The 22,852-nt window shown below is 40.7% G+C and overlaps 1 protein-coding gene across 3 annotated transcripts in view; it reads right to left on the bottom strand.

Moving 5' to 3' along the window:
- Positions 1–22,500, bottom strand: part of RFC4 (replication factor C subunit 4) — a 32,947-nt gene extending 10,447 nt beyond the window's left edge. Inside the window, exons 1-7 of one of the 3 annotated variants that reach the window (XM_063441060.1) lie at positions 22,261–22,500; positions 18,243–18,381; positions 11,962–12,040; positions 8,819–8,898; positions 6,631–6,750; positions 5,372–5,515; positions 4,371–4,491 (exon numbers count right to left, since the gene is read on the bottom strand). In XM_063441060.1, coding sequence (XP_063297130.1) covers positions 4,371–4,491; positions 5,372–5,515; positions 6,631–6,750; positions 8,819–8,898; positions 11,962–12,040; positions 18,243–18,370 — 672 coding nt within the window. In that variant the 5' untranslated portion in view covers positions 18,371–18,381; positions 22,261–22,500. Of the gene's footprint in view, positions 1–4,370; positions 4,492–5,371; positions 5,516–6,630; positions 6,751–8,818; positions 8,899–11,961; positions 12,041–18,242; positions 18,385–22,260 lie in introns of all 3 variants that reach the window. The other 2 variants (XM_063441058.1, XM_063441059.1) reach the window with 2 other exon arrangements.
- Positions 22,501–22,852: the final 352 nt, after the last annotated feature.

Raw genomic sequence — 22,852 nt, 5'->3', positions numbered from 1 at the left:
CCATCTCTACCGAACTCTTCCAGGACCCATCGGGCCTCCGGCATCCCCTCCTAGCGGACGGGTCGTTACTGCTGCTCTCGTGGAGGATTTCGGGAGTCCATGGGACATCCAAGGGGGTTTCGGACGCAACTCGACGCCTCCTGGCTGACTCATAGGCTCCCGGGACTAGACGATCATATGGGACCGCTTGGAGAGCTTGGACTGGCTGGTGCCTGGCTCAGAACTTGGATCCCGTTTCAGCACATGTGACTGCGATCCTTCTATTCCTGAATTCATTATTTGAAGCTGGTTGGGCATATTGCACGATTAATTTGTACAGATCGGCCATTTTCTTGGCTCACTAAGGATTTGACGGCTGCCCAGCAGGCCAACATCTGTTAGTGTGCCGCTTACTAGACCTCGTTGCACAACTACATGGGACGTTTCCTGCGTTTTGTCGCTGTTCTCCTCCTGGCCCCCTAATGCGGAGCTCTCCCTGCGACAGCTGTCGGCCAAGTTGGTCTCCCTGTTCCGTCTCATTTCACGCAAACGGGTATCGGATGTTCGTGCCCTGGACTATGATCCTAGGTCTTTCACACCAGACGGGGTGACGTTTAACATCTCCAGACGCACCAAGACCGCCATTCGATCGGTTTCTTATCCGAGCTTCCTTGGTACTCCGGCCCTATGTCCGGTGGCTTGCTTACGGAAAATGAACTTCGGATGAGCGCACATCGTGCAACGTCGTCTCCCCAGCTATTTCTCTCGCTTCGTCACCCCTCTTCCCCAGTGTCCACTACTACATTGGCTTGCTGGTTGAAATGGGTGATGTATCTGGCCGGCGTGGATACGTCCATCTTCGGTGCCCACTCAGCCCGAGGGGCATTGGCCAAGTCCATGGTGAATTCAGGTGCACGTCTGGAAGACCTGATGAGGCTGGCCGACTGGTCCCAGAAATCAACTTTTCGTGAGTTTCTTTCGACCTCTGCCTCTCGTTTTTTCTCCGGTTATTGATCAGCTTTAAACTTGCAATATGAGCCTCTGTGTCTTGACATAAAATTACATGATTTTGCTATTTCATGACGAAAAGTCATGATTTTATGAAAGACACAGAGGCGAGTATTGTCCCACCCTTCTATGTTATTTCACTGATTTACCCCACGCGGTTGTTTATTCTCTCCTAAAGGTTTTCCAGGGTTGGTAGGTATTCATTATGCGCTGTGGGTTTTTGTATGGTTTCAGCCGTTTATTAACCTGTTCATGTTACATGATTATACAATATGCCTATTTTGAATTATGCACAGTGTTGCTTCTGTCTAGTTATAAAATTATGTCTTGGCATGCGCACTTTGGTTCAAGTACCGATTTAACCGTTCGGCTCCTGTCTTTTGTGTTTTCACAGGTTGATTCGATGTTGATCAAGGGTCTTCATCACTTCTCTCTCGGCTTCACCAAGTGGCCAGGAAGTTTATGGACAGTGCTGTGATGGGCCCCTCACTGTTGGAATCCTGTTTATTGATGGATCGGTCCCAGTTTCGTTATAGTTCCTGATCTGAGTCCGGCTGGATTTTCGTTTCATCGTTCGTGTTTTGTGGTTATTGTGTCGCATCTCCAAAGAAAGAGGAAATGTGTGGGGACGTGCCGACTATTATACTGGGACTTGGTATGGGTGTGGCCTATCACTATGGTTACCATTTTTTCTTACTGTTGTATTCTTTCCTGCTATTGGTGGACAGTAAAGAAAGGGTTAAGCAATACTCGCCTCAGTGTCTTTCATAAAATCATGACTTTTTTTCGTCATGAAATAGCAAAATCATGTAATACCACCCAACTTCAGACCTAGCTCAGCACCTCTCTTGTTGCAACACTATCATGCTTACTAGGGTCTGTATCTTTATCTCAAGTGGAGGTTTCACTTTTTGGATACTATTAGAAGGCTCCAGCAGTTGGTCCTATTTTAACATTTCATTTTTATTTTTTGCACTTACTGTTCACACAGTCATTTATGTTTTTCTTATTTTTCCAGCTAGGGATTTAATATTTTTTTTATCTATTAAGGCATTAAGGCCTATTACTGGATTATCAGCTTGTATCAGGGTATTTGGATTAGAACTGGTCTTGCTTTTCGTAAGTCCGTTCTAATCTTCCTTATTATTTTCTCATTGGGTTATGCCCCAAGTACCCTACAACCATTAAAATCTTGGGTAAAGTTTTTTTCCTCTTACTTCTCCTTGAATATTTCCTTGTAAGCAATATGGTTACAGGAGAGCACTTGCTATAAAAACAAAATGTGTCAATGCCTTACTCAGGTAATTAGTCTAAAGGTACCAATTATACAATTACACTTAACAAAAAAAGTATCCATTTTGTAAATAAATAAAAATAAAACATCTGATGAGAGAAAAGCTGGGCAGGGGTGTGTGTGTGTGTGTGTGTGTGTGTATACACAGACTGGGCAGGGGTGTGTGTGTGTATACACAGACTGGGCAGGGGTGTGTGTGTGTGTGTATACACAGACTGGGCAGGGGTGTGTGTGTGTGTACACAGACTGGGCAGGGGTGTGTGTGTGTGTGTGTACACAGACTGGGCAGGGGTGTGTGTGTGTGTGTGTGTACACAGACTGGGCAGGTGTGTGTGTGTGTGTGTACACAGACTGGGCAGGTGTGTGTGTGTGTGTGTACACAGACTGGGCAGGGGTGTGTGTGTGTGTGTACACAGACTGGGCAGGGGTGTGTGTGTGTGTGTGTGTACACAGACTGGGCAGGGGTGTGTGTGTGTGTGTGTGTACACAGACTGGGCAGGGGTGTGTGTGTGTGTGTACACAGACTGGGCAGGGGTGTGTGTGTGTGTGTACACAGACTGGGCAGGGGTGTGTGTGTGTGTGTACACAGACTGGGCAGGGGTGTGTGTGTGTGTGTACACAGACTGGGCAGGGGTGTGTGTGTGTGTGTACACAGACTGGGCAGGGGTGTGTGTGTGTGTGTACACAGACTGGGCAGGGGTGTGTGTGTGTGTGTACACAGACTGGGCAGGGGTGTGTGTGTGTGTGTACACAGACTGGGCAGGGGTGTGTGTGTGTGTGTACACAGACTGGGCAGGGGTGTGTGTGTGTGTGTACACAGACTGGGCAGGGGTGTGTGTGTGTGTACACAGACTGGGCAGGGGTGTGTGTGTGTGTACACAGACTGGGCAGGGGTGTGTGTGTGTGTACACAGACTGGGCAGGGGTGTGTGTGTGTGTGTACACAGACTGGGCAGGGGTGTGTGTGTGTGTGTACACAGACTGGGCAGGGGTGTGTGTGTGTGTACACAGACTGGGCAGGGGTGTGTGTGTGTGTGTGTGTGTGTTTACACAGACTGGGCAGGGGCGTGTGTGTGTGTGTGTGTGTGTGTGTGTGTACACGGACTGGGCAGGGGTGTGTGTGTGTGTGTGTGTGTGTACACAGACTGGGCAGGGGGGTGTGTGTGTGTGTGTGTGTGTACACAGACTGGGCAGGGGTGTGTGTGTGTGTGTGTGTGTACACAGACTGGGCAGGGGTGTGTGTGTGTGTATATACACAGACTGGGCAGGGGTGTGTGTGTGTGTGTGTGTGTACACAGACTGGCCAGGGGTGTGTGTGTGTACACAGACTGGTCAGGGGTGTGTGTGTGTGTGTGTGTGTGTGTGTGTGTACACAGACTTGGCAGGGGTGTGTGTGTGTGTGTGTGTACACAGACTGGGCAGGGGTGTGTGTGTGTGTGTGTGTACACAGACTGGGCAGGGGTGTGTGTGTACACAGACTGGGCAGGGGTGTGTGTGTGTACACAGACTGGGCAGGGGTGTGTGATGAATGAATTAAGGGAACTATGTATAAGTCTGTAATATGTAGTAATATCTTTATCATGTATATGACTCAATATCCATCATACTTTTAAGATTTGCTAAACCCTACATTGAATAAACAAAATGTGGACACCATCAGCAATACAAGTGCAAGAACCATGTCAATGTAATGATATTTAAACATTAAGCACATTTACAATGTAATGGCACAGAAGAAAATAAAAAATGAGCATGCTATAATGCTACCTTTGTGATATGCAAACTCAATAATATAATATTTACAGAATCATAAAATGTAAACTGACAAACATAAAAGTCAAGATGAAAGAAGTAATGGTATTATGCATCTGTAATTTGTAGTGTCTACCTGCAATTTATGTCAAACGTGAATGCTAAAATAGCCTCGAAATGTAACTATAGCATGGTTGTATAATTGATTTCCACCCAACCACCTCCATAATATTGGGGGTTATGCGGTTATGTTGAAAGGAATGCCAATGTAAACTAAATGAGAGAACAATGTACATGCTCCTCGTTGCTCACTTACTATAATTAGAAAATTCAAATACCTCATTTGTAATTTTCACACTTTCCTTCTCACAGATTTCGAGGATCCTTTGAGTTTGTATAGCGTCAGCAAGTGGTTTAAATCGAAACTTGGAGCAACGAGATGTTAAAGGTTCAATTATTCTGAAACAGAGAATTTACAAAGCTCAGGTCTAAGATCATATTATCCATTTTTTTCCCCCATCAACTGTGCTTCATAAAACAAAGGGTTAAAATGTATAAAATATTCACATATATCAAGTACACATTTACAGCGGGGACTATTTATCGTTTCAGCCTGAGTAGGCCTTGTCAGTGAAATGCAGCTGATATTCCCCCTAGGAACCGTGAGCAAGGTGTCCACATCTGAATTACGATTTTGACTTTTGAAGATCCTAGTCATGTGAAAATTAATGGGGAACGGACATGCCAGTTTTCACTTATCTGAAATTAATTCCTCATCAATTTTCATCTACACTTTGTGCTAGCGAGATCACTAGCAAATGTATAGATCTCTCTTCAAAATAAAAAAAAAATTTAAAAAAAATCACACTGCCCCCTTTCCTAGCAATGTCTGCCTGCAAGCGAGCCCTACTCCGCCAGTCCTCAGGCCCTGCTTCAGTATCTTCAAGCGTGCATATGTTCCGCACGTGTCAGCTTGTTTGCCAACTTGTTTGCAAGTATAATGCGTGCCAAAGTTACTACCAAAAGTGTAAGATACAGTTATTTTTTATATTAAAGAGTATATTTGTGACTGCTGTTTGCTTGTATTAAAATGAAAAGACCTTTGTACGCAATATATAATGACATATCACAGAAATATGTATCTAAAGCTCAAAATGACTGAATTTAAGCAATATTGACCAAAAGCACTAGCCTTCTGCACAAAGGATATACACATCTTTGTCTGTACAGAATGAAAGAGACACCCAAACAGGCAGAAGAAAAAGGCTGCCTGTTCAAACCTGAATCCAGTCACAGATCGTACAGGTAAGAAAAGAAAGTAAAAAGGGAAGAACCTCACCTGCTGACATAATTGCAAATTAGACAGAACCGAGTGGTTTTAGATTCTTTCTCCATAGTGCGCCTTAGGGCAGCTTGAGCAGCGGATGTCATAGAGTCTGCTTCGTCCAGAATTATAATTTTGAATGGAGGGCACGGCTTTCCACTGGATAGAAAAATAAGGTTTAAATTTCAGTATAGTTATAGCTATACACGTGCAATGCATTAGCTTTGTGAATTGAAGGTAACATGATCTACATCACAACTATAATGCTGTTTTTCAATGTAAATCAATTTCCAAAATTCACAATTAATTTTTTGCCTGCCATTAGTAACAATTGAACCAGAAGATGCATATTTTGATGATTAGACGATTACATATTACAGTACCCTAATTTATTAAAAAATTATTAGGAATGTAGTCTAACCACAATTCAGGGTGTTAATGCTGGACACTCTGCTGGTCTAAAAGATAAAAAAAAAAAAAAAGACTTTAAAATATAAGTATGAGTAGAGTTCTACTAACAACTGACAATGTAAAGAGACATTCTACGCACCAAAATCACTGCATTGTAAAGAAATGGTTTTAGTGCCAAAACCCTGTCCCTTTTCTCAGACTATTTCAAACAATGCCGTTTGTTAGAAATAACAATGTTAACATTTGGCTGAACACAAGACTTGAGTGACTGACAGTCAGCCAGCCACTAAAGGCGCTACCTCCTTTTCAAGGGCTTGCCCGTTAAAACGCAAAGCATGACACCACCTCTATGAGAGAAGCACTAGACTAGCGGTTCACAAGGATTACTGTGCATCCCCCATAGTGCATCCCCCAAGAGTGATGGTCTCATTGTGGGCAGTTTAGTGTATCACGGGGCAAGGTTACTGGTGATTTTTTTCCCCCAGCATATTTATATTATATATATTTCATTTGTATTTTGACAAGGGAGACCCATAATGCAAATTGAAAAAGATGAGCATCTAGATTACAAAAAAAATTTTTTGAATGTGAAATGTTCCTTTAAAATACAGCACTAAGCCACGTGATAACATTTCCTTTTTACAACAAATATGAATTTTAATTTATACAGCGGTTCATAAGCTAAAAACTAGCACAGCAAACTGCAGCACAGGGTTATTAACCACTTTAGTAATTACTGTGGAATGCTGCAGGATCAGACCACTTAACCAAGTGACGGGGCTTTTTGATTGTTACTTAATGTTGTTTCTTTGTTATAGCCAGACCAATGTGTACACATATATAGTAGAGAAAATAAATCTTACTCAGAACGGCTGCCTCCTACTGTTAGCTGGGCAAAGTTTTTCACCTTCTCCCGAACTACTTGAATTCCTCTTTCATCAGATGCATTTAATTCAAGGACTCGCTGACGAAATAGTTCAGGCCTGTATATTGTTAAGACAAGCTTATTAAAGGTGCTACTAAATAAACTTACTAGATGCACAGCACAGTCTTAAATTTAACAAAGATAAACAAAAAAATATTGTAAAAATTGAAAGCTAAAAAAGCAGCAGGCAATGGGTTGAATGATTTTTTTCACAGAGTGATGGCCTATGCCTATTGCCTTTTTCCGTATGTAAAATGTCACCAGAACAAGTTGTGATGTGATATGCGATCATTATCCCCTTATCATACCATATCACACCACAAAAGAATAAAAGGCAAACTAAAACAATGTATTGAGCGTGTTAGGGTTAGGGAACGACATACATATACATAGATTATACCAAAAATCTGTTAACTTTCAGGCCAATAGCCGATAACTTGCTGATATTCAGTACATTTACCGTTTTCAAAAAATAAACTATTTCTACACAAATCTACTGTTAACTGAACATGTTTATTATTTAATATATATATTTTTTTTATTAAGGTAAATGCACAAAATATATATGCCAGTCAGAATTTGTTTTCAAGAATATGTGTGTGTAGTGGATGCAGTGAGAGTATTTCATTAGTGGATGCAGTGTGCGTGTTTGTGTAGTGTGTATATAATGAATGCAGTGAGTGTTTGTGTAGTGTGTATATAATGAATGCAGTGAGTGTTTGTGTAGTGTGTATATAATGAATGCAGTGAGTGTTTGTGTAGTGTGTATATAATGAATGCAGTGAGTGTTTGTGTAGTGTGTATATAATGAATGCAGTGAGTGTTTGTGTAGTGTGTATATAATGAATGCAGTGAGTGTTTGTGTAGTGTGTATATAATGAATGCAGTGAGTGTTTGTGTAGTGTGTATATAATGAATGCAGTGAGTGTTTGTGTAGTGTGTATATAATGAATGCAGTGAGTGTTTGTGTAGTGTGTATATAATGAATGCAGTGAGTGTTTGTGTAGTGTGTATATAATGAATGCAGTGAGTGTTTGTATAGTGTGTATAGTGAATGCAGTGAGCGTTTGTGTAGTGTGTATAGTGAATGCAGTGAGTGTGTAGTGTGTATAGTGAATGCAGTGAGGGTTTGTGTAGTGTGTATATAATGAATGCAGTGAGGGTTTGTGTAGTGTGTATATAATGAATGCAGAGTGTGTGTGTTTGTGTAGTGTGCGTAAAGTGAATGCAATGTGTTTGTGTAGTGACGGCCGCGGGACTCACAAAATTTAGACAGGGGAGCTGAAGGGAGCTGCTGGGAAGGTAAAAACTTCGCTGCGGGGCCCACCCAGGACCGCCAGGCTTGTCATGGGCACGCCGGTCCTGGTCTGCATTATCGGTATCTCAAAAGGCAGATACTGATATTTTGCCGAAAATACAGAATATCAGCCAGGCCGATAATCGGTCGATCCCTAGTTAGGGTTATTCCCAAACATGAGAATTCAAAGTGAATACAATGAAAAGGTCAAATTTAAGGTCAAAATGGAAGCATTCTCTAAGTCAGCTATGCTTCCAGTTCAACTACTGCACCATCGAATTTGAAATTTATTTTTGAATTCTCACTTCTAGTGAATTATCTTCAATAATGAAAATGGTAAAGAGACTCCTCAAAATAATACACACTTTGTTTTTTTGCACTGTGTGGTTGATAGCACAACATTTTAGGATCATATATACCAGGGTAAATGTGTTAGAACTGGCATATACGCAAAAGAAGGGTGGGGAGGGAGGGGGTGGGGGAAATAATTGTATATTCTGCTGTAGCTGGAAAAAAATGATTAGAAGACACAGAAATGCTATGGAGACATTTTTGTGTAAGTCAGATTTCACTGAGTAAAATAGTCAAATCAAATCTGGACATAACTGCATCATGACTTATTTTCGAGCATGCTATACATTTGTTTAATTTAATTTATACACTGGTTCATGGAAAAAGAAGCTAAAACTAGCACAGCAGACTGCAGCACCGGATTATAAACCCCTTTAACCATTACTGAACACAGCATTGTCAGAACAATGTGTGTGGAATGCTGCAAGATCAGCACCACTTAAGCAAGTGACAGGGCTTCATGTGTATTGTGACTTACCCGTAGAGCTCTCTGGAGGCTGCCAAAATAGTAGATGTTTTCCCAGTTCCAGGAGGCCCATAGAAAAGTAGATTAGGGAGCTTAAAATAAAATTAAAAAATTATGAAAATTAACCATATAAAATAAGAAACCCAATTTACAAATAAGTTTCACACAGATCATACTGTTTTTTTTGTTTTGTTTTTTGAAGGGTCTGAATATGCTGTAATAACACGTTGAACGGATTGTTTAATGTAATAATCTTGGCTTGTCTAACTTCTGCAGAAACAGAAAAAGAAAAAAAGGAAAAATTGACAAAAATCACATATGCACCTTATTTTATTTTGAAATACAGAACAAAGAACGAGTACGGGAGCCTTTTTTTCCATCCCCCTAAATAGTTTATTGCATCCCACCGCCACCCATCCCAACAGAGATAGTTATGTCGAAGTTGGTCTGCTGGTGGTCCACATCAGGTCTATGATCACACTTGTATATGCTGTGAATGAGTAGGCCATGTTCTCCTGCTAGCCTCGATAGTAAAGTTGCAGAGTTCTATAGTTGAACCAAATAGGTTTATCTTGGTCTCATCGGACCACAGGACATGGTTCCTGTAATCCATGTGTCCTTAGTCTGCTTATCTTCAGCAAACTGTTTGCAGGTTTTCTTGTGCATCATCTTTAGTAGAGGCTTCTTTCTGGGACGACAGCCATGCAGACCAATTTGTTGCAGTGTTCGTGTATGGTCTGAGCACTGACAGGCTGAGACCCCAACCCCTTCAACCTCTGCAGCAATGCTGGCAGCACTCATACATCTATTTCCCAAAGACAACCTCTGGATATGACGATGAGCATGTGCACTCAATTTCTTTGGTCGACTATGGCGAGGCCTGTTCTGAGTGGAACCTGTCCTGCAAAACCGCTGTATGATCTTGCCCACTGTGCTGCAGCTCAGTTTCAGGATCTTGGCAATCTTCTTATAGCCTAGGACATCTTTATGTAGAGCAACAATTCTTTTTTCAGATCCTCAGAGAGCTCTTTGCCATGAGGTGCCATGTTGAACTTCCACTTACCAGTATATGAGAGTGTAAGAGCGATAATACCAAATTTAACACACCTGCTCCCCATTCACACCTGAGACCTTGTAACACTAACTAGTCACATGACACCAGGGAGGGAAAATGGCTAATTGGGCCCAGTTTGGACATTTCCACTTAGGGGTGTACTCACTTCTGTTGCCAATGGTTTAGACATTAATGGCTGTGTGCCGAGTTATTTTGAGGGGACAGCAAATTTACACTGTAAAATAGGTTGTACACTTACTACTTTACATTGTAGCAGAGTGTCATTTCTTCAGTGTTGTCACATGATAAAATAAAATATTTACAAAAATGTGAGGGGTGTACTCACTTTTGTGAGATACTGTAAGTCTGTGTATAAGGTAGTAAAGGATTTATATGTGTCTTTGTTAAGGAAATTAACAATTTATGTGTACTGGTGCAATTCTGGCAGTATGGATCTGTGGTCTCCATTAGAAACGATTTGATTTAACACCCTGCTCTAGAACCATAAAAAGAAAAACAAAAACAAAAAATACACCAAACCTCTAATGAAGCTTCATTGGAGTTACTAAAGATAAGGGAGGGTGGGTGTGGGAACAGAACCTCGCCACGGCTTTTGGAGGAGCCCGGTTGCCAGCTTCCTGCCCCAGTACTATGTGGCCTCTGCAATAGACCTGGCTGAAATACTTTAAAAAGACTGTTTGTGCAATTGGGATTATATGGTTCGGTTCCCGAACAGCCGCACGAACCACAGACCACTCAGGAACTTGTACAACCCTATTAACACTTCGTAACGATTATAAACGCAGTGTTCTAATTGTCTGTCTGGGTGGTAGCTGTTCGCATGAACGACCACGAGGTGGCGGCCATCTTGTTCGCATGAACGCAGGCAGCGGTGTTTGGTCGTTGAGTTCCTGGAACTAAAATCGGACACAATCTCCCGAACACCGCTGGACTTCCATCATTGCCTGCGTTCAGTTCTATACTGTTTAGAAGGGCACTGTTCCGTGAAATCGTTCGTCTGGATGAGGGGAACAAGCTCCAGGGTAAGAACATAGACTATGTTCGGTAGTTTGTTTGTAAACTACCGAACTATACCAACCGCAAGCCCTGTTTCTCTGGAACTGTTTTGGGCATGGGACCAAAAAAAGACTTCCAGGAAATTCCTGAACCGATCTGGGTGATTCTTGGATATGTTGTTCACTTTTGTGGGGGTTTTGCATGTTTTAAAGCTAAGGAACTTTTGTGGGGGTTTTATAAAAATGTGTTTTTGTGTCTGGAGATAATTGAGTTAATACAGTACTTGACTCAATTATCCCGCAGAGGAGGGATTGACCTAGTTATGTGTGGGAGTGTCCTGGATACGAGAGCCAATGTAATCGTGTATTGGTTTCTGCTGTGGTTTACTCTCAGGTCCAGGGGGGAGTGCCCCTTGTATGGGGACTTGCATAAAAGGCCAGTTGTGGCTACCAATAAACTAGTTCCTGCTTACTCTCAACATAGAGTCTCATCTCATGCTTGGGGGAAACTATATTTAGGGAGGCAAGAGGGGGCTAGATGTTGGTTTTAACACTATAGCGTCAGGAATATATGTTTGTCTTCCCGACCCTATAGTGCTCCTTTAATCATTTTTAAACTAGGTTTGTCTGGGCTTTGTATTTTAATTTTACAACTTTTACTCCAGTCAGATTTTTCTTTTATTTTTTAGAAGAACTAAGATACTTAGTAGGTCAGTTTCCATTGTTCTTTCTATGAAACCCATTTTTTGCGTTACCAAATGTTTGGAAGTTTCTATAATGAAAAAAAAAAATCAACTAGGGGAGAAAAAGAGTGGCACTTTTGTAAAGGTGTTTCCAGTTGCAGTTTTCGTGCCACAGCACAAAGAGGAAAGCAATAGTTCTCATAAAGAAGAACCAAAGAACTAAAGGCTAGGCTTTACATTCTTTGCAGTCTCACTTACAATTGTTTATCTTTTGGTGTGAAAAGGAAGCCTGGGTACTTGGTTTTCTAGCAGCGAGTTCCAAAGAGGTAGGTGTGCGTATTTCCATGCTGTTTTTTTTTAATCCAGTGCATACACATTGATTTATTGAATTAATATACTTACATCTGCTCCTTCCAATGATTTCTTCAGTACAGCAACCACTTCGTCTTGATAAGCCACTTCATCTACACATTTTGGTCGACTGTAAGAGATCAGTCAGTATTGGAAGAATTAAACACATTTTATTACACAAACAGTACAATAGGAAATATTTAATAGTTATTAATTTTCTTAACACATTCTTTACTAAAAAACAGAAATTTTTACTTACCGTAAATTCTTTTTTTCTTAATATGGTGGCAGTACCAGTGGGTTTTGCTCCTTCCTGTGGACAAGCATCTAACAAGCTTAATTAAATCAACAAAACCCCTCCCCCTTGCCCTATAAGAAGGGCTATCCGGCAAAACCAACCTCAGTAAGTAGCAAGAAAAATCCCAAATAGAACTCATATGAATCAAGATAAAAATAGAGGGAGGGAAGCTGTACTGCCACCATATTAAGAAAAAAAGAATTTACGGTAAGTAAAAATTTCTGTTTTTTCTGTCATATGGTGGCAGTACCAGTGGGATATAGCAAGATCCTTAACTAGGGCGGGTTCAATGTCACCGTAGGTCGCAACTTATACGCCTAAAAAGCAGTTTCAGAGGATGAGAACATCTCTAACCTGTAGAGCTTTATGAAAATGTGGAATGGAAGCCCAAGATGGTGCCTAACAGAAGGCCACTAGAAAAAACAAGTGTTCTTACTGGCCCAGAGGCAGCCAATACTCCAAGCGTCCTGAGAGAAGCCGGAACTTGAAGACCACCGGGAGAAAATGGCCAACCAACATACTCGCCTGAGTCAAATGAAACAAAAAAGAGTTGCAGGAATCACTGTATCCTTACACCTTTTATGGGAGGCTAACAAACAGAGGACCAGAATAACTGAGCTCTTCAGTCCTAGGAAAAGAGACATTACAAAGCTCCTTCAAGCTACACTTAGTACCAACCCGTAGGGAAAAAAAATGTTTAGCGTGAAGAACCACCGTGTCCATGAGCAATACTGAAAAATCATCTGGGGATGAAAAATGACTGAAGCTCTCTGAACATATTAGCCGATAAGATGGCCCCCAAGAAGGTGTCCTGGAGAAACAAAACTTGTAAGGGAAACCCTTTAACAGGATCGAACGGGTGTTACCTAAAAAAAAATTCAAGGACAAAAATACCAGGAAGGGAAAACAGAACTCTAGGAGGATGTCTGGACCTGGCAGATTACAAAAAACCTCAAGCTTAAAATCTGGATGTAAACTCTAAGAACAGCAGGATTCTCAGGCTTGAAGGCCTGGACCTCAAAGAAGAAAACGCCGAAGCCTGCCGAACAAAAAACCAGAAGACATTAAAGCAAGGGTTTTTAGACGAATGAAACACACCAGCAGGGGTGTTCCCAAAATCCCCCCAAAAAATTTCTAACCTTTATCAGAAAGTAGACCTTTAAACAGGATATATAGTTGCCAAGCAACATAGCCAAACAAATCTTCCCGCAGACCTAGATGATGAAGAAGAACCCTAGCCGTAGTCAGGCTATCAACCTGAAACTCTACAGAACCACTAGGGTAGATCCCTATACATCATGAGACCGATAGAGCTTCGAACGTTTGGGAATCAGAATCTTTATGCTCAGCATGGAAAAAGAACCAGGATAAGGCTCCGATAGACCTAATTTTCTAAGACAACTAGAAAAAACGTAAGCGGAACTAAGACACATTACAAAGAGAGTAATCCATCACCGAGGGACCTGTACTGAAACAGGAAGTGACTTGGTCGTTGAAAAGTTTGTCAACAGAGCCCTGGCTGGAACAACAATTTTCCACTCCAGAGAGTCAAATTACACGGACATAAGGACCAAACTTCCTAATTCCAAATACCCTCTCTGAGCTAGACGGCTATGTCAATCCCTCTGAAAGGAACTACCGAAATATCTACTAGATGAATTTGCACCTCAGCAAGATAACCGCATGCAGGAGAGAGAGAGAGAGAGAGCGCCTACACCGGTTCCTCCCTGCCGGTTGATGTACCAACCCTGTAGAAGAGTGCGCATGAAAATTTACAGCCTTCTGCCATATCTACGGAATGAAGAGATGAAGGGTGGCAATACACCTTAAAACCCCTGGAATCTGCGGATTTTCCCTTAATCATTACCACGAAACATGAAGGGGATTAAAAAAGAGCATCTGTAGCGATCCCCAACCAGAAAACATTAGACGGAAGACAGACTTCCTGAAATGAACTCTATCTAATTTGAAAATTGGATCCGCTACTACCAACACCCCTTCTTCTATGATCGGGGAGAGAAAACAGTGGGATTTCTTTTTTAACATGTTACGAGATCTAGGGACTCTTATGAATAGGCAATAGAACATATGGATTGCTGGGGAAACGTCGGTCTCCCTCTGTACGCTCAGTCTGATCTGATCTCAATCTGATCTCCAAAAATTAAAATAATCGCCTTAATATACACAACAGTACTTCTTTAGACAGTACCGAGGTTACACGCTAATCACCTGCTACAAGTAATGGAATTTATTAGACCACTGCAATTTCTGAAACGACTGGGGCAGAGGTTAATCCTGTTCTGCAGTGTGTTGATGAAAAAACACCTACATTGTGTGTGTTCGTTAACCGTCCAAAATGCCAGAGATATCAGTAACCTATACTGAATCTTGTATGAACAGAAAGCATACCTACACAACCTATGCCATATACCAGGGTTACGCAACTCCTGTGGAGATGATATAGATACAGATATAGATATAGATATATGAGCTACTGTGAAGATGCCATCTCTATACCGGCTAATGAGCATACATCTCCTGGTAACTCATCCATAGAGAAACTAGTGAAGACATATACTGAGGCCCTGTCTTCCCAGTACCTCATACATAAGGCATATAGAGTATACCTATATCCCATAAACTAGTGAGGCTTTTTTTTTTTTTTTTTTTTTTTTTATAGAGTATATAAAAGGAAAAGAACCCCCCTAAAATAGCCTATAGTGGTTACTGAAGTTGAGACCACCCATCAACTCGACAGAGTATATAGTAGATGCATATACTAAGGCTGAGTCCTCAAGTAACTCCTAACAGAGCATGCACGGAGGTTGAGTTCTCATTCTTAACGAATACAGTGCATACAACTAATGAAGCGGAGGCCACACTTCAAACTCGGCATAGAGCATATAGTGGGTGCATCTACTAAGGTCGAGTGGATAACAAAACAATGCGACATAGAGCATCTAGTGGATACATCTAAAGAGGTTCTTGTCCTTATACAAGGACTTTATAGTGTGTACCCTACTGAGGCCGAGTCATCTTAGACACACACACAGAGCATATAGTGGGTACATATACTGTGCACAGCAACTCGTCATAGTGCCCATAGTGAGTGCATACACTGCTCACAGAACTTGTCATAGAACATATAGTGGTAACCTATACTGTTCACAGCAACACAACAGTGCATATAGAGAGAATATATACTGCTCATAGTAACTCGTCATAGAACATATAGTGATTACATATACTGTTCACAGCAACACGTCATAGTGCATATAGCGAGAATATATACTGCACATAGTAACACGTCATAGTGCATATAGTGAGAATATATACTGCTCATAGTAACTCGTCATAGAACATATAGTGATTACATATACTGTTCACAGCAACACGTCGTAATGCATATAGTGAGTATATATATACTGCTCATAGTAACTCGTCACAGAACATATAGTGATTACATATACTGTTCACAGCAACACGTCGTAGTGCATATATTGCATACATCTTCTGCACACAGCAAGTCGTCATGGTGTATATAGTGAGTACATATACTACTCAGAGCAATTCGTCATAGTGCATATAGCGAGTACATATACTGCTCACAGCAATTCATCATAGTGCATATAGTGAGTTTATATACTGCTCATAGTAACTCGTCATAGAACATATAGTGATTACATATACTGTTCACAGCAACACATCGTAGTGTATATATTGCATACATCTTCTGCACACAGCACTTCATCATAGTGCATATAGTGAGTACATATACTGCTCACAGCAATTCGTCATAGTGCATATAGCGAGTACATATACTGCTCACAGCAATTCGTCATAGAGCATATAGAGAGTACCTATACTGCTCACAGCAACTCATCATAGTGCATAAAGTGGGTACATATACCGTCATCTTCGTCCTCTTCTTACCACGTGGCTTCACACTTTGCAAATGAAGTGTCTAAACTTTTACAGAGATCATTTTGAAGGAAAGATTAATTCACCTCACCTCAAAATGCCTCTGAACCGTGTGGGGGGTTGGTGACACGGCGTACCACTTCTGGCAAGCATCCATGCTGTCAGTGGGTACTGCACAGCTTCATCTATGCCGAGCATCAAACTTCGCGCTTTTTTTTTTTTTTTTAATAAAGTTTCGGCATGCGCATGCGCACCACCGGAAACTTTTGGTGGAACGCATCACCTCCCGGGCGTGCGTTCCACCGCTGTGCGCAGGTCATCAAGACCGCCTCCAGAAAGTATTCGCCGGAACCTTCTCGGCATAAGAGGCAATGTATCCATCTGCTCCGTAACCATAACGGAGGTAGCATGGTCTCTCAGCTAACCGCCCGGGCAGCTCTCGGACCGGAATCCCCCAGACCAGCAGCCTGTGTGTCTCACCCTCCAGATGCTGTGTCCTTCCCTCTCGGGACAAGAAAGGAAACTGAGGTTGGTTTTGCCGGATAGCCCTTCTTATAGGGCAAGGGGGAGGGGTTTTGTTGATTTAATTAAGCTTGTTAGATGCTTGTCCACAGGAAGGAGCAAAACCCACTGGTACTGCCACCATATGACAGAAAAAAAAAATAATTATAAATTTCTAATTTCCACAGCTTAATTTATTAGTTTTATTGTCCTTCCTGGACACATTTTACATTACACATACAATTTAAGTGAGGGTTTTTTAATTTTGCATCCCGTCTTAATAATGCAGCTATTCCTTTAGCTACACAGGGGGTAATACATGGTCCAATTTTAACTCCCTATTGTGTACATTAGTTTCCTTTCCAATTATAAAATATATTGGAGTTTTTTCACTAACTAGTGAATTGGGCAAACTGAAAAAAACTGAATTTCCGTTTTATAAAATATTTGCTAGTTTGTAATATTTTTCGTTCTTTATTCTTCTTTGGTAGTTACGCATAAATATTTTATTTCAAACAATGGAGTAGCACTGTTAACAACAAATTGTAAACATTCTGATGCTTTAAACATTTAAAAAAAAAAAAAAAACTTTTAAACAAATTAGAAATAATCTGGAATCACCTAGGAGCGTTTGGACGTCAAAACATGGAAATAAATGTCCACCAGATTTCAGCCTATCCAAATACCACTGGCTGGTTTAAATGTTTCAGTCAGATTTCAACATGTCACCTATAACAAACCTTATAAAAGCAGACAAGTTGGCCTTGCAAAAAAGGGTGTTTGAGTGGATGTTCAGCTCAGGGCCTGCTTAAATCCATTGCTGCTCATTTTTATGGCAGCTGTTTGAGCAGATTGTGGGCAATTTTACGATACTAGATTTGGTACATAAAATTTATTTATTTTTGTTTTGCTCCCTATAGTTAGGGGTATCCAAATGGTATACCCATATCTGTAATAGGACTACAGCTTTTATGATGCAACAGATTATAAGAAAGAGAAAATGGTCCAGGCACTCCAAAGCTCCACAAGACAAATTTATTGGAAAAATCTCAGCTGAGCTTTGGAGTGCCTGGAGGAAAAATCCACAAAAGTTAGTGGAAAAGATAAAGAAAAAAAATGTACAATAAATAATTCATGGACAAAAAAAACAAAACATACATTTGAATGCATACTTAAAGGGATACTCCAAACACCTATAGCACTGAAGCTTGCACGTCTGAAATAAAAATCTTTATGAAACACCAAGAAGAGCTTCTAATGGCGGTCTGGAAGACAGCCACTACAGGATGAGTTAACCCCGCAATAACTAACGTTGCAGGGTCAAGGTGACAGGGGCTACTGCACTCAGGCCACTTCAATAAGATGAAGCTGTGTGGGTGCCTATAGTGTTTCTTTAAGTATGTTCTTACGGACATCAATTGCACAATTTTATGCTGTAAATACTTCAGTAGCATTTATGCTGAGAAAGGAAAAGAGCAATTCCCATAAAATATAAAATACAGAGAACAAAACCCACTCACTCTAAGCCTATTACATTCATAAATACACTTTGCAAACTGTGTCATACAAAGTGATAACAATATGTAAATGTTGTTTTAGAAATATCACATACTATTTTTCCACCCAAGGGACTGCTTTCTGCTTCTTGACATTTGTGCTGCTGCCTGCTCCAGACACGGAGGCTTTATCTTTCAATGGCTTTGTGCTGATGGATGTCCCACCTTTCAAAAATGCTTGCATTTTTTTTGTACCTGCTGAAAAACAATATACATTAGGTCAGGCAGAAAAATCAACATGAGTAAATAAGACAGAACAATCCAGCCTGCTATTTAAATACCCCAGCTGTAAGTTTATCATTTTTTTTTTTTTTTTAGAATTCTGCTTTCCAATTATGCAAGTAATTCTTATTTCTTACAAGATTTAGGACACATAATTTAGTTTAAAGTAGTACTCTGTGCACCATAACAACTTAATCGAAATGAAGTGGTTATGGTGCCAGTAGGTCTCCCCAGGTGCTTTCTTATCTAAAGGAATTAAAGGGAAACTACAGTGCTAGGAATACAAAATTGTATTCCTAGCACTGTATTACCACTTGCTCACGCCCCCCCCCCCCCCCGCCCCCCACACACACAGCGCAGATACCCTTCTGTCACTTACCCGATTCCAGCAAAATACGTAAAAAACCCTAATGCAATATCAAAACACCAGTGGTTAAAAAGGGGGTAATTATGAAAATAAGTTACCCTATAAAATAGTAGATGTTTAGAAGATTCTTCGGCTCTTCTGAATATACATATACATAGAAGAAACAAACAAAAAAAAAAAAAACAAAAAACAACAACCTACAAAATAAAATCAGAAAGGACCACAAATGGTGCAGACCAAAAAACACCAGATAATAACTAGTGTAAAAAAGCACAAGCATAAATTAAAGCAGGCAGAATATGAAAATATTGGTAGAACTTCTTTCTTCTCTACTTCCCAACTTCAGTGCTTGTTAGGAGAGAAGAAACAAAACAATTGCAATACTGTATAACATCAAAAAGAACACTTTATTTTATGCACTCTCAAGACAAATAAAAACCCACCACAGTTTTTTTTTTACTCTCAGGAGAAATTCTGTATACTACCTCCAGGACCCAGAAATCTTTTGGGAAGGCAATCAGTAAAACACAGGAAAAAATGGTGTCCTTTCACCCTATGCTTTTCGTCTATAAATAGACTTCCTCAGGGGTATTCAGCGTGTGTCTGACAATTCTACCAAGTCCTGGGTTTAAAAACCCTGGTTTGCTCCTCCCAAATTGCCTCACAGCCAATCGGGATGGGGCTGGTCCACCTGATGTCTATAATCCTCATTTGCGGGTCATGCCTCATTGTGAATCCTTCTGGTTTCAAAACGTCCATCAAATCAACACGTCCATGGTGGCAGACGTCCTTTTTACTCTGTAGTGGAAAGCATATGCGTTCCATCTTTATGTAAGTTCGAGCCCACTCAAAAGTCTATTCACAAAGTCAATTCTTACCTGAATCTAGCGCCGATGTCCCTCGTCACAGGGTCAGGCACCACCCCTGCTCCTCCCCCGACAGGGACCTAATGTGCATGCACGGCTAGCGCCATGCTCGCATTAAGACTACCCCATTAGAAAACATTGACTCAATGCTTTCCTATGTGGTTTTGCCAACGCTGGATGTCCTCAGATGCCGTGTTTTGTTAGCGAAACACTGCACATACAGACTCCAGCACCATGACCATTCCAGATCACTGAAGTGGTCATGGTGCTTGGAGTAACCTTTTAAAAAGGCTTTGTCACTATACAGTATTTAATAGGGAGGAAGGGGAGTGCCTGGAATGACAGGTATTCCCCCTGCTTCCTGTAGAAAAGTTTAATAAAGTTTTAAAACCGTGTATAATAATATATATACACACACACACACACACACACACAGTCTAAATGTATTTTAATATATATATATATATATATATATATAAATAATATCAAAATACACGTAAAATGAGAGATATATATACACACACACACAATTATATATAAAATAAGTATATTATATTATATATACACATATATATATATATATATATATATATATATATATATATATATATATATATATATATATATATATATGTAGAATAGGTAGCACTCACGGTCTTCAAGTTAAAAATCTTCTTTTATTGTGCAAGTGAAATTTGGTTCTAACTGTATTTTCATATTATTATATATCTATACATATATATATTTTTTTATTTATTTAAATTCTACATATATTTATGTAATATTTTTTACATAAATTAAGTCATTTTATTAATTACAATTTGCGAGACCTGCCCGATAACCCAGGCAGAAAGTCCAGAGAATTTAATTTGCTAGCACTATATTTAACTCTGTAACTTTCCAAGACACCATAAAACCTGTACATGGGGAGTACTGTTTTACTCGGGAGACTTCACTGAACACAAATATTAGTGTTTCAAAACAGTAAAATGTATTAGAACGATGATATCATCAGTGAAAGTGAAGTGTCCATTTTTCACACAAAAACAGTACTTACACCGACGATATAATTATTGTGATACATTTTACGTTTTTTAAACACTAATATTTGTGTTCAGCCAAGTCTCCTGAGTATAACAGTACCCCTAATGTACATGTTTTTTGGTGCGTTTTTTTTAAAGTTACAGAGTCAAATATAAGGTTTGTGTTTCACTTTTTTTACATTGAAATTCGCCAGATTGGTTACATTGCCTTTGAGACCGTATGGTAGCCCAGGAATGAGAATTACCCCCATGATGGCATACCATTTGCAAAAGTAGACAACCCAAGGTATTGCAAATGGGGTATGTCCAGTCTTTTTAGTAGTCACAAACACTGGCCAAAATTGGCATTTAAATTAGTTTTTTGCATTTTTCACAAACAAATAACGCTAACTTTGGCCAGTGTTTGTGACTCAGGTACAGAAAGGTATAACAATTTTTAAACAAACCTAAACTACCCCCAAAATACATGGAACCCCCTCAAGAGTCACATCCCCAGATAGCCCTGATCTGAGTACCTATCATATCCAAAAAGCACTCAGATCGGTTCGGTGGTTTGGGATTGCCATCGAGGTAAGATTTTGACCGACCGCACACATGGCTTCTGCCCAAAATAGTTCCATAAGAAAAGTAGTAGAGGTCGGTCACCTTTGGGAGTCCAAAACCGAATGAAATACCGAAATAATCCTCTGGCTCCTAGGTAGCTATTATTCGCCTAGTTCATGCGAACAATCCTACCAAACGGCGATCTCCTGACATGAGTAGAAACAAAGCAGGCGTCAAAGTTCAGTTGTGTTTGCAAGTTAAAAAAGTGTCAGATTTTAGTTCCATACACTCGACGACTGAACACCACCGCCTGCGTTCATGCTAGATGGCCACCAACTCAGTTGCCACGTGTTCGTACATACGAATGACGGCCACCCAGCCGAACACTTACAATGTTAAGGCATCAGGAACGGTCAATAGGGGGTTAACAAGCCCAGAGGTGGTCCGCATTTCATGTGTTTTGTTCGGTTCCCGAACTAAAAAGGGAAACCACACAAACCAAGTCTTTTAAAGGTTACATGGCCCATAATCCTTGGGCAGGAGGCTAGCCAGCAGGCTCCTCCAGGAGATTGTGGCAGAGGCATCTTTGCTACACATAGAATCTTTACACAATATGATTACTTGAGTGGTAATTTCATTAGAATTGCAATGCAACTAAAAGATCCAATTAGACAAAGTAGGGACAGTATACGTAATTGAAAATGCTCTATTTTCTGTCTACGAGAAAAGCAACAGCGCACAAAGATCTCAGTATTTATAATTCTCCTGTCTGTAATACCTGCCACAGGTTATTTCCCAGTTACTATTTATACCCTGACTTTGGACATACAGTATGGAACATATAGAATATAGGTTGTGTTGGGACTACGATTACAAATATCCACACAGTCATCTGGCTACTGGGTGATGTGGTCTATTGGTATCTGGAGTACAAAGCATTGGCCATAATTATCTGGGAGCCAGTGGGTGTTTATCACAAATCGAACTCCCACCTAGTAAATAAAGCAGTACCCCATGAACCACAATCCCCCACTTACCGCCGTGTGAGTCTCACTATCAGCTGTCAGCCTGCTGCAACACTAGCCAAGGCGCCAAAACTACACAGACAACCACTTCCGGGTCACATGACATCGTGGGAACCACTACACAGCGCGCTAAGCCACACGCAGGAAGGACGCCGTGCATCTCCATGGCAACGGCAGCGCGACAGTACATGTCCGCCATGATTGTAGAGGAAGCGCTTTCTGTTAGTGTGCTGGAACAAGTGGAAAGTGTGTGCCGCTAAAGCAATCTATAGAGACATATTGTAATGCTCACCATTCAGAGGATAGCAGATAGCCAAATCCTTGCTGGGAAGGCAGAGCTTTATCACAGCAACAGGGGAAGCACCCTTCAGCACTCCAAATGTTGTGGACTTTATCCCCCTTAATGCTTTTACAGCCATAATGCTGGCAAAGCATCATGGGAGATGTAGTCCACAACATTTGGAGTGCTGAAGGTTGCCTACCACTGGTTGGTGTTTATTCGCTAGACTCAAAACTGGTGAAAATTAAAATGGGAACAGTAAAATGTAGTATGAAAAAACTAATATGGAACAATTCATTACCTATGGTCACAGTGCGGCT

Source organism: Pelobates fuscus, chromosome 2, assembly GCF_036172605.1.
Source record: "Pelobates fuscus isolate aPelFus1 chromosome 2, aPelFus1.pri, whole genome shotgun sequence".
NCBI classification, from domain to species: domain Eukaryota; kingdom Metazoa; phylum Chordata; class Amphibia; order Anura; family Pelobatidae; genus Pelobates; species Pelobates fuscus.
The sequence above is the reverse complement of the archived record's forward strand: the minus strand, read 5'-3'. Positions and strand labels throughout refer to the sequence as shown.